Source organism: Spodoptera frugiperda, chromosome 18 (assembly GCF_023101765.2).
Source record: "Spodoptera frugiperda isolate SF20-4 chromosome 18, AGI-APGP_CSIRO_Sfru_2.0, whole genome shotgun sequence".
Classification (NCBI taxonomy): Eukaryota; Metazoa; Arthropoda; class Insecta; order Lepidoptera; family Noctuidae; genus Spodoptera; species Spodoptera frugiperda.
In genome coordinates, this window is record NC_064229.1 from 8,356,632 (window position 1) to 8,371,656 (window position 15,025).

The 15,025-nt window shown below is 34.4% G+C and overlaps 2 protein-coding genes across 6 annotated transcripts in view; one reads left to right on the forward strand and one right to left on the reverse strand.

Moving 5' to 3' along the window:
- Positions 1-7,540, forward strand: part of LOC118277959 (protein trachealess) — a 172,482-nt gene extending 164,942 nt beyond the window's left edge. For 3 of the 5 annotated variants that reach the window (XM_050700310.1, XM_050700311.1, XM_050700312.1), the window contains 5 exons: positions 72-128; positions 1,271-1,464; positions 1,561-1,670; positions 4,532-4,679; positions 4,793-7,540. In XM_050700310.1, coding sequence (XP_050556267.1) covers positions 72-128; positions 1,271-1,464; positions 1,561-1,670; positions 4,532-4,679; positions 4,793-6,002 — 1,719 coding nt within the window. In that variant the 3' untranslated portion in view covers positions 6,003-7,540. The remainder of the gene's footprint in view (positions 1-71; positions 129-1,270; positions 1,465-1,560; positions 1,671-4,531; positions 4,680-4,792) is intronic. The other 2 variants (XM_050700313.1, XM_035597000.2) reach the window with 1 other exon arrangement.
- A 1,144-nt stretch (positions 7,541-8,684) lies between these two features.
- LOC118277940 (uncharacterized) lies at positions 8,685-13,169 on the reverse strand. Its single transcript, XM_050700314.1, has 6 exons — positions 13,076-13,169; positions 12,645-12,924; positions 11,974-12,041; positions 11,366-11,485; positions 11,005-11,055; positions 8,685-10,507 (listed from the first exon to the last, which is right to left on the reverse strand). The coding sequence occupies exons 2-6, from the start codon at positions 12,832-12,834 to the stop codon at positions 10,421-10,423; spliced, it is 516 nt and encodes a 171-aa protein (XP_050556271.1). The 5' UTR covers positions 12,835-12,924; positions 13,076-13,169; the 3' UTR covers positions 8,685-10,420.
- Between the last annotated feature and the right edge of the window lie 1,856 nt (positions 13,170-15,025).

The following is a 15,025-nucleotide window of genomic DNA, read 5'->3' on the forward strand; positions in this document are numbered from 1 at the left end:
GTGGACATTTTTCTTATCTAATATTGTATAGAGAGAAATATATGGACGCTGAATTTTCATTTTCGATCTAGGTTGGAAGAAACAAGGAGGGTGAACCGACGAGGTCCGCTGAGAGTGGTAACTGGCGGGTGGGTATCTTGTAGCAAAGAGATTATTGACAAAATTATCAGTGTTATTTGTAAATTACATGTCTAGTTCTTTACTCAAAGTCTTTAAGCAAACAAAACCATTTTAACTTCACCCTTCGACACGTAAATCATAATTTTCTCCACGTACATCCATGAAACTGTATCTCACAGCTTCATAATCTACACAGCGAGTAACAAATGGATTCGAACGACCTCCTTATCCGTCTTAGATCACAAATATTATTGGTTAGAATTATTGTTAGCTTGGGGTGCCTCAAGGCAGCATTATATGGCCCCATAATTTTTGCCTTAACTCGGTGCTAGGTCATAAAACGTGATTATATCAGAAGCGACTTGCGAATACCGCAATAGCTGAGCGAAATTGCCGGTAGATTGTTTTCGGGGTGTAAATTCTCCTTTTATTTTATAAGCTGTTTCTTGGTCACTTCCTTTTAGACTTAGGGACTCGTTCATTTCTTTATTGCTTGTCGATTGCTCTTTTATTTCCATTTTAAAGGGTTGTTAGGTATTAAAGTAAAAGTTACAACCATAATTTGTTTTATCTTCATCTTAATGGGTGATATAACTCCGTTTTGGAAACAGTTGAACAATTAGTACTGGAACGATTTCGAGTGCATGTTACGCCGACGGCTAGGGTTTTATTGGGAAAATTGCAAATTAGTTGATCCTTCTTACATTTGATCTTGGAATTCGATTACCTGGTAATATGTTTTATACGTGCCTCAGTAACATTACGGCGTGTAACAAATAGCTTTTCAGTTTCTCGTTATGTTTGAAAGTTTAATGTTCTTACATGAGACACGTCTCGCGTTTTCTATTTTACGAAAACGAAGTAACTCTGTGAAAGTTTTGATGATGTTTTTTTATTTTGTTTTTGTTGTGTTTCTTCTTTGTTTACGAGTTTTTATTAAACATGTTGAGGTATAGAGGAAAGATATATCTCCTTAGGAAGCTTATTTATGTCTGTTTTATTTTTAGAATCGTTACAGAGGACAACGTTACTGATTAACCTTATTATCTTAAGAATAATGATCATTTTTGTATTTTCAGTCCACATTCCTTTACGAAGATTAGCAAGTGATATTGTAACACATCTTCAATGTATTTCTCCTTCTTTCCAGGTGGTTCTGATGCTGTGCCGCCTTCGACCGCAGTATTCTTTTTCCCATAGTCGAAAATCCCCAACAGTACTCCTGGGCATGGTGGCTCTCGCCATAGCATTACCACCGCCATCAGTCCACGAGATCAGATTAGAATCTGACATGTTCGTCACAAGAATCAACTTTGACTTCCGAATAGCGCATTGTGAGCCCAGGTAACTATTCTAAACCATCCTTACATTTGAAGTAGCCTCAAATTCTTTGTCCTTTTTCATTTGTGTCAATTAATAATACCTTTCTTTTATTTCCAGTCGAGTATCAGAACTCTTGGGATACACCGCGGAAGAATTAACAGGGAAGAATCTCTATGCCCTCTGCCATGGTGAAGATGCCAACAAACTTAGAAAATGTCACGTAGATTGTACGTATTACTTTATTATTATATCTTTGTTTGTCTCATTTCCTCATTGTGCCATTATATTCAATTGCTAAATCAGATACGACATTTTGATTACAGTCGTAAAGACGTGCTGCATTTTTATGATTCGCCTTTTATTGTGTATTATTATCATCACATACACATCTTTGATTATTTGGAATAGTTTTATTGCCTTTAACATTATTAGACTCTGTTTTCACTTCATTATTAGGCGTGTAATTAATTTTATTTATTACTTCCTCAAATGAAAGACACCTTTCAACATTTCTTTCTATAAATCAATCTAGTTAGGCAACATTAATTGTCGCCTCTGTTTCTAATTAGCCTTGCGAGTATCATCAATTGTCTATAAACGACACGATGTCCACCCATGACCCAATATATGTGGTGAAATCCTTCGTAGGTTAATGTCGTAACTACCGATTTGTATTCAGTTTGTGGTCTATAGAAATCCATGTCAAGAAGACAGGCAGCTCAAGGCGCAAATCGTTTCGAGGAAAATTTATGAGACCGACGTTTGGTGGGAACATTTCTTCTGTAATGATTTTCGGTGTTACGGCTTTATATTCTTTTGTTTAGCTAGCTATTCATTGGTAATCTGAATTATTCGCTTTTTCTCATGAAATGTACAATTTAAGTTATTTTCAACTCTTAGATATTTCTTTTTTCCTGATTTTTCCGTATGATATCGCTAAAACTTATTCCGAGAAATTCTTATTCAAGCAATGTAATCTTTTCGTATATATGATATTATTACTTTCCTGCACATCCGTCAGTGGAATACAATTTAGGCCTAGCGCCATGCCGGCCCGTCTCTACTCACGTTGTGATTTGAATAATAATTTTTATACCACCATTTTGGTTTCCTCTCCCTGTATGAAGACGTGGGAAATGTCATGCCTTAATGTCCTATGAGATTACGTTTTTTTCTGTTTTATGACTGTTCCCTTCTGAATTATTGTGTGATTCATAGTTTTTGTTGTTTTCAACTTCCTCAGTGTTTAAAGTTTTTCTTGCATCTTTTAAATTATCAGTTTCCTTATTGAATTTTATTACTTTATTATTTTCATTTGTATTGTTTGCATGTGCTGCATTGTTTTGCAACGCTTCTTCTATGACAACCTTAGGGTTGACGTTAATGTGTACTTTACCGTTCAAACACCTATGTTAATTCGCTGACGAGGAAAATTCGTGACGACCTTAATGTATCTTACTCATCTGAACTCGAATCGATCTAATGCGATTGCTCCACCACAAAAATACACGACTTCAAGAACAAAGATGACATGAATGGAAGAACTCATAATACTGACGTAATCACCCAACCAATCATCGTACATAACAAGATGGCTGACATTTTGAATGCCAATCACGGTGAAGCGTTAACGTCATGCGGTTCTAGCACCTTACCATTTGATAGCTTTACGAGACCATCAATTTAAATTTAAAATGTACATCTATGTAGATGCCGGTCAAATGTGGACATTCCTGGTCTGGAATAACAATTGTACAAATTAGCATAAAAGTCCGGGTGTTTGTTAGAAAGCGGGTAATTTGGTTACAACTGTATACGCGGTTTGGTTACCAGATGACTTTATTGACGATCGCGAGGCATATGATATTCAAATTTTGTGCATACGTCCAATAAAATTAAATGATTATGTTTGGGACTTCCGACAAGTATGACGCTTTGGCATTTATTCGTTTGTCATTGCCTGAAAACAAGTTGATTTATGTCTTTATTGTATACGATAATATGTTTTCCGTGTGCCAAAGTACATTGCCAGAAAATAATAAGCACATTACGAGGTTTATTGTCTTCATTATAAATTCCACCTTCCACCAACACTTCGTCTTTGACAGTCATCACACCTTCTCATGGTTATATTCTTATTAATACCGTGATCATCTTTTGAATATAATATGGAGCAAAATTAACTATTAGCTCCTATTTTCCAACTAAAGGCAGCCTGAGGTTTGACAAGATTCGGATATAAAAGATTAACTACTATCTGTTATTAGCCAATTATGGTAACCATATCTTCAGTATGTGTTTGAAGAGCCCCCAATATTTTAACGCGCCAACCGCCACGTCTGTCACTGGTGGCCAACGCTTAGCTGAGGATTTGCTTTCAACAGTTTTCTTTCAGCAGTTAATGCTTTAATCTTCTTCACTGACATCAATTTGAAAATAAGCTTCACTAGGATCTATCAAATCGCCTAGTCTAAATTACATCTAGACAACAAACGTTCCACCAGTTTCACTTATTGGCTCCCTACCAAGACCGAATGCATCATAATTAAAAATCCGTTGCCAATACAATACATCAACAATGCCAAAAACCGTGTTAGTCCTAATGACTCACGTACAATGAACACGTGTTCACTATGTCCTTTGTGTAACAAATCTATTGAATATTATCACGCTAATATAGGTACGTTTACTTTTGTTTAAGCTATTGTTTGTGATCATGATGAAGGTCAATCGGTTTGTCTTATCCAGGTCTTGTAAGGTGTTCGCGGTTGGAAACCTGACGATCAAATTCTAATGAATCCTGATTAGGGAAGCATTTAATAGTAATTAAAATCTGTGGTATAGTCACACACATGAAACGGTCTTGAAAGTTTTCAATCAGCAGTGTTCAAGTCAATGAGAAGATTTTTCTATGAATGTCATTCGAATCAAAAGTTAAAAAAAGACTGCCAAAAAGTCCATGGCATCATTTTTATCAGTATTATTTAACCATTGACTCATCACATTGTCTGATAGGTTATCCAAGAGTTGCAGTATTGGCTTGGAATACTCTAAATTGATACTGACTGGAATTTTCTTTTTGTTGCAGTAATGAACAAAGGCCAAGTTCTGACACACTACTATAGGATAATGAACAAGCTCGGTGGCTACACCTGGATGCAGACCTGTGCCACAGTCGTCTGCTCCTCCAAGAACGCTGAGGAACAGAATATTATTTGCGTCAACTATGTTATCAGGTAAGTCATTCATAATATAGTATGTTAAGAATTTGGAGATATTCAAAATTGCAATAACATCATTTTCAGTAATACAAGTTCAAATTTTAACGTAGATTCTCTGTTTCTTTCAGTGGACGCGAATATCCAAACACAGTAATGGACTGCTGTCAGTTAGAAGAGAGCGTGCAAGGAGTGAAAAGAGAAGAAACTACTGGGGATCCAGAGAACGGTCCACCAGATACCGACAACTCCGGTGCTCCACCGCCTCCACCACGCCATCAAGCAGAAAGAACTGAACCTCCGACGAACACTGACTCAGCGTCATCAGCACCAGTCCCAACATCTGAAGTCACTCATCTAACCAGACTGAGTGATGCTCAACCACTACCTCTTCACACAAATACTGAAAGAACTTCACCCATGCCAGCCAGAAGACTGAAGAAACGAAAGCACACAACTGACTGCGAAGACGAAACTGAAAGGGACGAAGAGCGACGAAAGACGTCTTCCAATCCTGGAGCTGCCATTTCACCTGCAGAACGAGACATTTCCAAAACCAATTTAGCTATACCCGAAGGTGGGTCGGACGCAACATCAGTTAGAGATTTAGAAAATGCTATGTCGAAGCACTTACCGTCAGTAGCTTTAGATGGCAAAGAAATATCTCACAGACCAACCGACTTCTCCACTGATGCTCTTCTGAAACAGCAGCAACAGAAATCAACAATACAATGGATAGGGACGCAGAATCATCACTTGAATCCTCTGAATAGACAGATACCAACGAACCATACTTCCACTCCTGCGTCAGCTCTGTTGAGACAGCTTTACGCGAATAGAGAAAGTGTTATTCGAAGCAACTTCTTAGGTGATGGTAGAACTGGTGGGTACTATTCTGGTGACGGCCAGTCAGGGCCATTGCCGACCCCACCAGGTAGTGAAGGCTCCGGCTATGGAGAGCAATTAGGACATAAGGGTACTGACATAGGATCTTTAGCTTACGGAGGCTATGCTGACTACCATTCGGCTATGACGCCTCCAGGTTCAGTATCACCTAGAGATAAGCAGCAATATGCGTTGCCATACGACAATAGTGCTTATTCTGAAGCGTTAAGACACTCGTATTTAGGTGAAGCTCCTTTACCGTTGAAGCCTCAAGCGTATTCGGCTGTTCCGGGTGCTTTAGACTATGCTTCATCGTTAGACCAGTCACAGTTCTTCCATCCACCGTCATCGTTCCATCTTTATCATCCTCAGGCGCATTCTGCCCATGCGTCTCATGCCCATCAGCCTGACAAGTCCGCGCCACCAAACACGAACTGGTACTCGGCAGGCTCATAGCCGAATCTTCGGCAATCTTATTATTAGCAAGCTTCTGTTAAACCGATTGTTGTTAAGTTTTCCCTTTTTTGTTGTTTCGGGGCTCAATTAGACTTAATGGGACTATCCCTGATGCATTATTATCGGAAAATGTATACGGTTAAACTAAACAAGACTTCCAAAACTAAAATACTCAGTCAACGACAGATTAAATGGTGTTCTCTATTTTTTTGGAGTATAATATTTTTTTTAATACTCTTTGGGGATGTGCCAAAAATTGTGCTTTAGGCATGAACCTTGCATTTATATCAATCGCATACTCTCATATATTTTTAAAGACAACTGCGCCAATTCTCTTGTGCATGGAATATCTTTCTTAAAGTATAAACAAAAGAAGAATATTAATGGTGCCAAATAAATATTCATTCTAACAAAAGTTCATTTTTTCTTCTCTGTCTCATAAAATCATTATGTAGACCAACTACTGCTAATAGTAAAGAAAGATTGAAAATAAGTTAGTATACAAGAGAATCAGCGCAACAAATCATTATAAAAATGTCAAAATATATCGATGTAACAATACAAAATAATCACGGATTGATCGATTTTCAATTTCAACATTTTATCGATAGAGTACAGCCCTATCGACATTATTGCGTACTTAAATTAAAATAAATAGTTTTATTTAAATAATCCAGTGAAATCATGAGCTATAATAATAGCTTTTTGCATATCATTTATAGTTAAGCTTTTTGTAAATTATTGTATAATAGGTTATCGACATGACTGTATTTAGGCGATAATAATAAATAATCATTTAACATTGTAAATTCTAGCGTTTAAGTATTGTATATTATTATTATTTTTAATAATCAGTGTAAGGTTTCATTGTACATAATTAATTGTCATCTATTAGATTTTAATCGAATAAAATATCGATACTTTTTTATCGATATCCTTTTTTCTTCCGTCACTAGGAATCGAGTCGCCATTAAAAATGATTTTCTTTTAAATATTATTTCATTATTAAATTTATTTTATTTTTTTATGGTTAGAAAAAAATATAATTATTAAATTGTCATTTAATCGATCATGACAAAATCATTTTGCGTAGCCAAAATACTCAAACATTCCAATTTTTTCTTTTTATTAAATATTCAAAGCCAAATACATTTTATATTTTTTTTATATAGAAAATTGTAATTTTTATATTAATTCAATTAGATGTTATTACAATAATTATTGATATAATTGGTAATATTTATGCTATTTTTAACTGTGCAATACGAGTGGAAAACGTTGTTCATTTCAATTTTTATAAGGCTTCGTTAATGTATCTTAATATAAGGTAATAATAATTATTAAAATTGTAATAAAGTTGTAATTATTATAATAATAAAAATTGGTATAGGCTTGTCATGCAATTATCTGTTATTGTTTTTTTTTATATTTTCTTCTGAAAATTCAGTACTTGAATGAATGTCATGTATTTTTGTTTGAATCATGAATTTGAAAAGAAGTTTATTTGTCCGAATAAATAAATAATTAAGAATTTTCAATGATTTTTTAATTATTTTCCGTAGTTACCTATTGAGTTATTTTATTACCTACCATCTGGAAACATGATAGTGATTGCACTTGCACTTCTTAAAACAAGAAAATCAATAAAAACCTTAAAAAATACTATTAGGTACATACGTAGGTAGGTACATATCCCTTCCCATGGGTGTCCATTGAAAACAGGCGTGAACGCATGGAGGGCAGAGACAATCGCACGCCAAAATACAACTTACCTTTTTTTTATTAGAACTTATGACGGGATATTTACCATGTTTATTCATTGTGATGAGTTTCCGATATTTCGGCACTGTTTCAAGCGCCATGATCACGGATTCGTCCATCATAAGTTCATGTCATAAGTTCTAATAATAGTGTTAGTGACCATGTCAGTTTAAAAACTTATATTACCTATTTTGTATATACTTTGATTAAAATTAACAATATCCCAAAAACTAACCAATATTTATAACCTAAGTATCGAACTTTCTGTTGGTGCCCCACAACCCCCAGTAATAGCTGACAGTGACAGGGTGGGAATGTGATCGAAGGACAGGGTAGGAATGACCTTTTATCTGAAGGGGGAAAAATCATCCAATGACTTCACCCGCCTTGGGCGAGGCGAGGTGGAATCTCAGTAGCTCTTACTGACTAAAAACCACCCCGTTCCTACTCATACTTTTCGAGCCGGAGACTGGTAAAGAGATATACCTTTTTTGGTGCAACAAAATTTTGAAACATGTCGAAGGAATATTTTAATTTTTATAAAAATTTACGAAAAATACGTCATAATACTTCATCTGAGGACATAACATACTAGGCACTGTAGGTATTTAAAGTGGGCAAAAAGACGCTTACTTCCATACAGCTGTAAAACAATCTTGAATGTTGGAATTTCTATGAAAAATTTAGTAACTAGCGCTATCTAGTGGATTAAGTAAGTAATACTGATACTTTTTGTATAACAGGAGTTTACTGACTAGTTAGTGTTTTATTTTGAATGTAGATGGCGCTTATTTAAATATTCATTATTTTACACATTTCAATGTTTTTAAGTTTATTTATTGCTACTATTTTGTGTGTATTTATTGTAATTTATAAATTATATTTGAATAATACTTTAAGATATTAAAATAAAATCACAAATTAAATCTAACTTCATTTATTCATTAGTTAAACATTACATTCATTAAAAACAGTCTCACGAATGCTATGCTACGGTGCTGCCAAACAAAATATTGGTAAAAACACAGATTTACTACATCAACTGAACACTTGAAACTTATGTATAGGGTAAATTAATAAAATGATTAAAAAATAAATTGTAAATAACATAATCAATAAGTAAAAATGATTAATTACAACTTAACTGTAGGTTTACGAGATTCTTTTATGTCATTTTCCATCAAATCATTTTAAAATGTCAATAGTTTGATCTCCAATAAAAAAAATAAGACAATTTTAAAACCAATAATCACGGTTTTATCACGTAAATTAATGGAGAAACCTGACACGGCGACGTCGCGCAGCCTACAGTACAGTAGCATGCTGCTTATGATGAAGAGTCCCTCTGTGACTCGAAACTAGTAGCTTTTCTCCATTAATTAACGTGCGTAAAACGGTGATTTTTAGTTAATTTAGTATGTCTCACGATAGTTATTAAAAAAATAATTATAAATCCTTTTTTGTTACAAGTTGTTGTACTCAATATTATGATTTCAAAATAAACTTCGTTACATTTTTGAGTTTTGATTCTCGTTTTTTTTGACATAAAACTGATTTTAAATTAAATAAATACGAAAAAAATGGACGGAATATTCTAAGTCTTAAAAATTACAAAAATAATATGTTTCAATGTAATTTCAATTAAAGCTAAATAGAATTAAGACACATAATACAACAAATAAATGCGTAAATAATTTAAATTAGGTACTTTTACGGAATGATAATTACAATAAAATATTCGAGTTTAAGTTGCTGTTTACTACTCTAACTACTGTCTACTTCTTAAAGGTGTATTGTAATATTGTTGTGTAAGAAACTCTAAGAGTTACTCCTCCAGGTAATTATAATTTTGTTAGGTTCTGGAGTATCTACAATCGTCAATATGTAAGTCACTCAATTACGCAACAAGGACTAATATACACGATTGCTGTTGATTAAAATCATTTCTTTATTATTGTTTGTCAAACAAAATAATTAGTCTATCGTATACGACGCATCATTTGTCGAATGCATGCAACCTACAAATGACGATAGGCGGCCTACAATATAGTGGTTTCTAATTATTCAAATTCAATACCTTTATTGAAATGTCAAAAACGATATGTTTCTTCTAAGTTAATAATGAAATTACAACTATTTTGGGATATTTTATTGTATTGAAATGCCAAAATAATTTATTTTTTACCTAGGAAACTACCCAATTGCCGCTTTATGGACAGTTTTCATTGTTGGCCACATATTGTCATATTTGAGCTTTAGATTTTAGTTGTTTTTCAATTCAATATTAGTGTCAATTTCGATTTTGCCACATTTATAAAAAAATAATTTATTATGTGATGTTACTATGAAGCTTCCAATTACAGCAAACATTTTACTAATTTAGGCACATCATTTCTCACTTTATACCTTGTCAACAGATAACATACTCTATAATACATAGAAATAACTACTATTTTTATTTGATAACACCTACAAACATGTGTAAATAGAAATACCTACATGATTTAACCAGATTTTCACTATATAAAATAATAAAAAGAGAAATATAATTACATGATTTCAATTATTTTGTGCCTGATTTTACAAGATTTCATTTAAATAACAGCTCTATGATAATAGTTGTTACCTTACGTCAAATGTTTGTGCCAACATTGGCTTTAGTATTCGACCAATATCTCTATGTTTGGCGACTGCATGTCCAATATTATTTGGTATTGGGAGAAAACGCAGAGCCAGCAGTAGATCTGAAAAAGAAATATAAGTGCTTAGACATATTAAAGAGTAAGTTACGTAAGAGTAACTTACGCACATGATATTGTGCCTAGTATACCTATTCCTTTTTTGAGGGGCGATAATCATAAAATGACTTCTCCCGCCTTGGGCGAGACGAGAGGGCGTGTCAGTCTCTTACTGATTAAAAACCACCTTGTTCCTACACCTGCTTTTCGTGCCAGAGCCCCGGTGAGCCGCTAGGCAGTCTGTAGTTCGGGGAACCTCGCATACCTATAGGCTGACCCCCTTAAAACATGGGGTTCATAACATTAACATAACTGGTAGAAAGTGGATGTTATTTTGCATATACCGAGCCGTAGTTCGACGTTATGAAATCAATTAAATTTCGATAAATTCGTAAGATTTTCGAATCGGATATACCTTACCCTATGTCAAGATTTACAGGTGGTTCTCTAGCAATAATGCCTTTCTATAAAATAATGGATATTTTGAATATGAATATACTCACATTGTATGCCATCCAGATAAAATCGATAAATGCAGCGAATGTTGCGTCCAACTGAAACATTAAAGAAATACATTATAATTTAAGCAATATTTAGAGTCAATTAATTTCTGTACCCTCTTAGTACGATTTTACTTTAGATTTCGTTTCACCTGCTGTGCTAATCTCTTTTTGATCATAGCCGGATGCTTTATAGCATATAGATTATAGCCTTCCTCGTTAATTAAACAAGCCACCACAAAAATATTTTTTCATCAAACCAGTAGTTGCAGACCTCAGGGCATTCAAACAAACAAGCTTTAGTGTTCACCCCTGTAATAAGCTTGCAAAACCACTAATGATTCAAAATAATATTACTACTCACATAAATATAGTATCCTCCGATAAGCCAGAGTCCAAACAGCAGTTGGAACAGGATGATGAACGCCATCAACCCCAACCACGGCAGAATGAAACCTCGCATCCAGATGTTGATTCCAATTATCTGGAAAATGAAGTTGATAGTTATTTGAAATTAGTCTGTTTTATTTTATTGAAACTATAGAGGAGTATATGTAGAGAAACTTCTTTTAAAGTAAGGGGCATTTCAGTTTGTGTTTTAACACGGTCAGTTTCAATATACTATTTAAAACTGATTTGAAACCGATCTGTACCCTAGACAGACATAGGTATATCAATCAGATTTGTGACATATTAAAGAATGCCCAAAATCAAAGTAGCCTTAACTGACGAGCCTGAATGGATAGACTGATGAAGTGATGACGCAAAAGAAGAGCAATTCCATTATCTCTTCCTATGCCCATGAGAATCAGGCAGCAGGAGACAGGTACAAGTATGAACATATGAAACTGACAGTAACCCAAACTTACTAAACAACCATAACTTTTCTTTACATAACCTACTTAGCTTTCCTTATATTTACTTTCTATTTCTATTTATAAGCTATATTAGCAAGACTATTTTAAAACTCACCATGAAAACGGAGAAAATGATGAGAAGTATAAATATTACAATGAATATAGCCCCAAATACTTGTAGAGCTGAAACAGAGAATTCAACAATTAGTTATTTAAACCCTAATAGTATATAACTAATAAGCAAGTGTAACATTTGCACATAGACACTCAAGTTTAATTCCTATTCAATAAAAGCAGTCAGTATTTAGGTCTTATATTTACTAGCTATACATAGAGTGCTTGTGGTTACACATCAAGTGTATAAATAGCCACTCCTGACAAAAAGCCTATTCTCACACGGAAAATATTGAGCATTAATCACCAACACGAGTTGGTTAATCACCACACTTCCTCAATCTCCTCACGAACTCACGGTGATTTCAAAGTTACAATTACAAATTATAAGCCCAGGTTTCTTCATGTTTTTCTTCACCATTTGTCAGTGGTGTCTAAATAATCTTAGAAATTACATGTAACTCGCAAGATATTGTACTTGCAAACAGTAGTTAACTCAAAATGAATGAAACTACTGGAATGATCACATTAGCAAAATAAGTCCTAAACATCACACTTGTTTATACACAGCATAATATTGCATTCTAACAAGATTCTCATAAGAAACTACAGCCAAGCTATGTAAGTACTTTGAATAAACAGTGAACACAACCACAGATAAAGTATACTCACATCCTCGCACATCAGCTTCGAACAAAGGGTTCCAGAGTTGTGTGGAGTCTCCGCCCGCCATTTGGTACGCAATAAACGTGATCAACACCATACTCATAGCAATGGTATACACAGCAACCGCCCGACTTCCACTCTTCACTGTTGATGACCAAATACATGGTGACCAGCAGGATTCAAGTATTGGAGACATCTTTGCAGTCTAAAACTTTCCTTACAGCTTAAAATTTCTCGATATTTCAGTTAATTTCACGAGAAAAACGTCCGCGAACAACAGCCACACCTAAAAATAACAGTTATTTCGTTATTGTATTTTTAAGTAAAAATTGTTTTAGAGTTTGTATTTGTTAGTGTGTTTTGATTCTATGTTTATTTAATATTGTGTTTGCTGTAGTTTCGTGTTGGATAAGTTGTTATATTAGGATATTTCGTACCTTTAAATGTGTACACTGATTCAAACGGAACAATTTCAACAATTTGTTGTTTCTGTCAAACTATAACAAATTTGCGTTGCGATAGTTTAAGTTTCTGTAATGCCTTGACTTTTAGCATTTGTATTATTCTATCTCACTCTTTCTTAGTCTGTAATAGCCGATGACGACAGAGATAGCAGATTAGCAACTTTCAACTTATGTCACAGATTAATAAAAATGCTGGAACGTTCCCCAAGCTTTGTATTTTGACGTTAACCACAGATTAATTAAACGCAAAACTAGATCTATATATAATACAATACAATAATTTATTTATAACTAAACTAAATTTTTAACTTATTTATTTAGATAATACAGTTAAAAATTTAGTTTTAACTGTTTTATATTTGATTTAAAAATTTTAATAACTTACTAGTGTCACCTATTGAGCAAATAATGAACTGCTTTAACCGAATGTTTATAAAAATCAATTATAGATGGCGCTTTTCACAAAAATTACCAATGGTATATTTTACGTATCGTTACGTCTTATTTTTTTCTTTTTTCTTTATTGTGAATCCAACAAAACATTACTTAGGTATTTCAAATTTTATTCTAGACAGATAAGTACATTAGCTGCGTAGGTATATTTATTGAACTAATATCGAAGTGATACAGCAAATTCTTTAGGGAATACCAGTGCACTTAGCAGCTTATTATTATACCTATCTATTAATTTGCATTCAATAGCCACAGTCGTGACTTATTATCAATTGATAGAAAGTTTATAAAGGATCTGTGCTATCCTATGAGAGTAGATAGGTGTCATTAGGCAGAGTTCATTGACCCTCATTACGGTAGTAAAAGTAGATCCATTCATAATCCACGCTCGTACCGATGTGGTTAGATCATTTTGCGGACTTTTGTGTATTTGAACAAAGTACCTACGCAATACCTACTTACTTATTTATACATAGATCTAGGTACTTTTTTTTGAGGGAAAAAATCATCCAATGATTTCTCCCGTCTTAGGCAGGCAAAAGGGAGTGCCTGACTCTTACTGACTAAAAACCAATCCGTTCGTACTACTGATTTTCGAGCCGAAGCCCCGGTAAACCTGTTAGGTAGTCCGCAGTTCTGGATCAGGCATTTACTGGGCTCGGATCAGGCATCAGCCCTACTGTGCCCCATCTGTGGTGGTCTGATGGCTCTTTGAGGCGCACGCACCGTACGCATGGGAGATCTAGGTGATTTTACCCAGTAAGAGTTGGACACTCACTCTCTCCTCAGCCAAGGCGGGAGAAGACATTAGACTATTTCCTCAAAAAGAAGGTAGGTACGGTATGTATCTACCTATATTTGTTAAGTAATTTACCATTTCTCCGACACGGTGAGCTCACACCAATCCGTCGATCACATTCACATTCATCAAGCGCGTCCATGTTCTGTAATCTGTAAAAATAAAGCAAACATGTTATTACAAAAACAATGACCACGCAACCTCTCGCCTGCTTCTCAGAACCGAAGATCCGTTACGATGCTCCGGTAAAGGTGTTGTGTCACTGCTAGCGGGTAGCGGTTTGAATACATAATATGAAAAATTTAAAAAAAAACTTGATTTTCCTTATTGCTTGGGGTTAGGGTAGAGTTGAGGTTAATTTTGAGTTTTGAAAACTTATTTCAAGCAAGAAGGTTGGTGCAGTAGCTTGGGAACTGATTGCTGAGCAAAGTGTCGTGTACACAGAAAGGACCTTTGTGTACCTAATCAACAAATTAATAATTATTAATTATTCTTAACAAATTAATAATTATTAATATGGTCAGAACCATTATGACAACCATTATAATGGTTGTGTCTCAAATTATGTGTATGTTTGTAAAAATACACCGACAACACGAGAGAAAATCCCATGGACGTGTAAAAAAGACATGTAAAAAAATAGGGTTCTCAAGAAGGGTCAACTATCGTCC

Coding starts and splice junctions, on each gene's coding strand:
- LOC118277940 (XM_050700314.1), bottom strand. CDS start 12,834: ATGTCTCCAATACTTGAATCCTGCTGGTCACCATGTATTTGGTCATCA. Junction 11,486..11,973: donor TCATTTTCTCCGTTTTCATG/GTGAGTTTTAAA, acceptor TTCATTTTCCAG/ATAATTGGAATCAACATCTG. Junction 10,508..11,004: donor TTATCTGGATGGCATACAAT/GTGAGTATATTC, acceptor TTTCTTTTTCAG/ATCTACTGCTGGCTCTGCGT.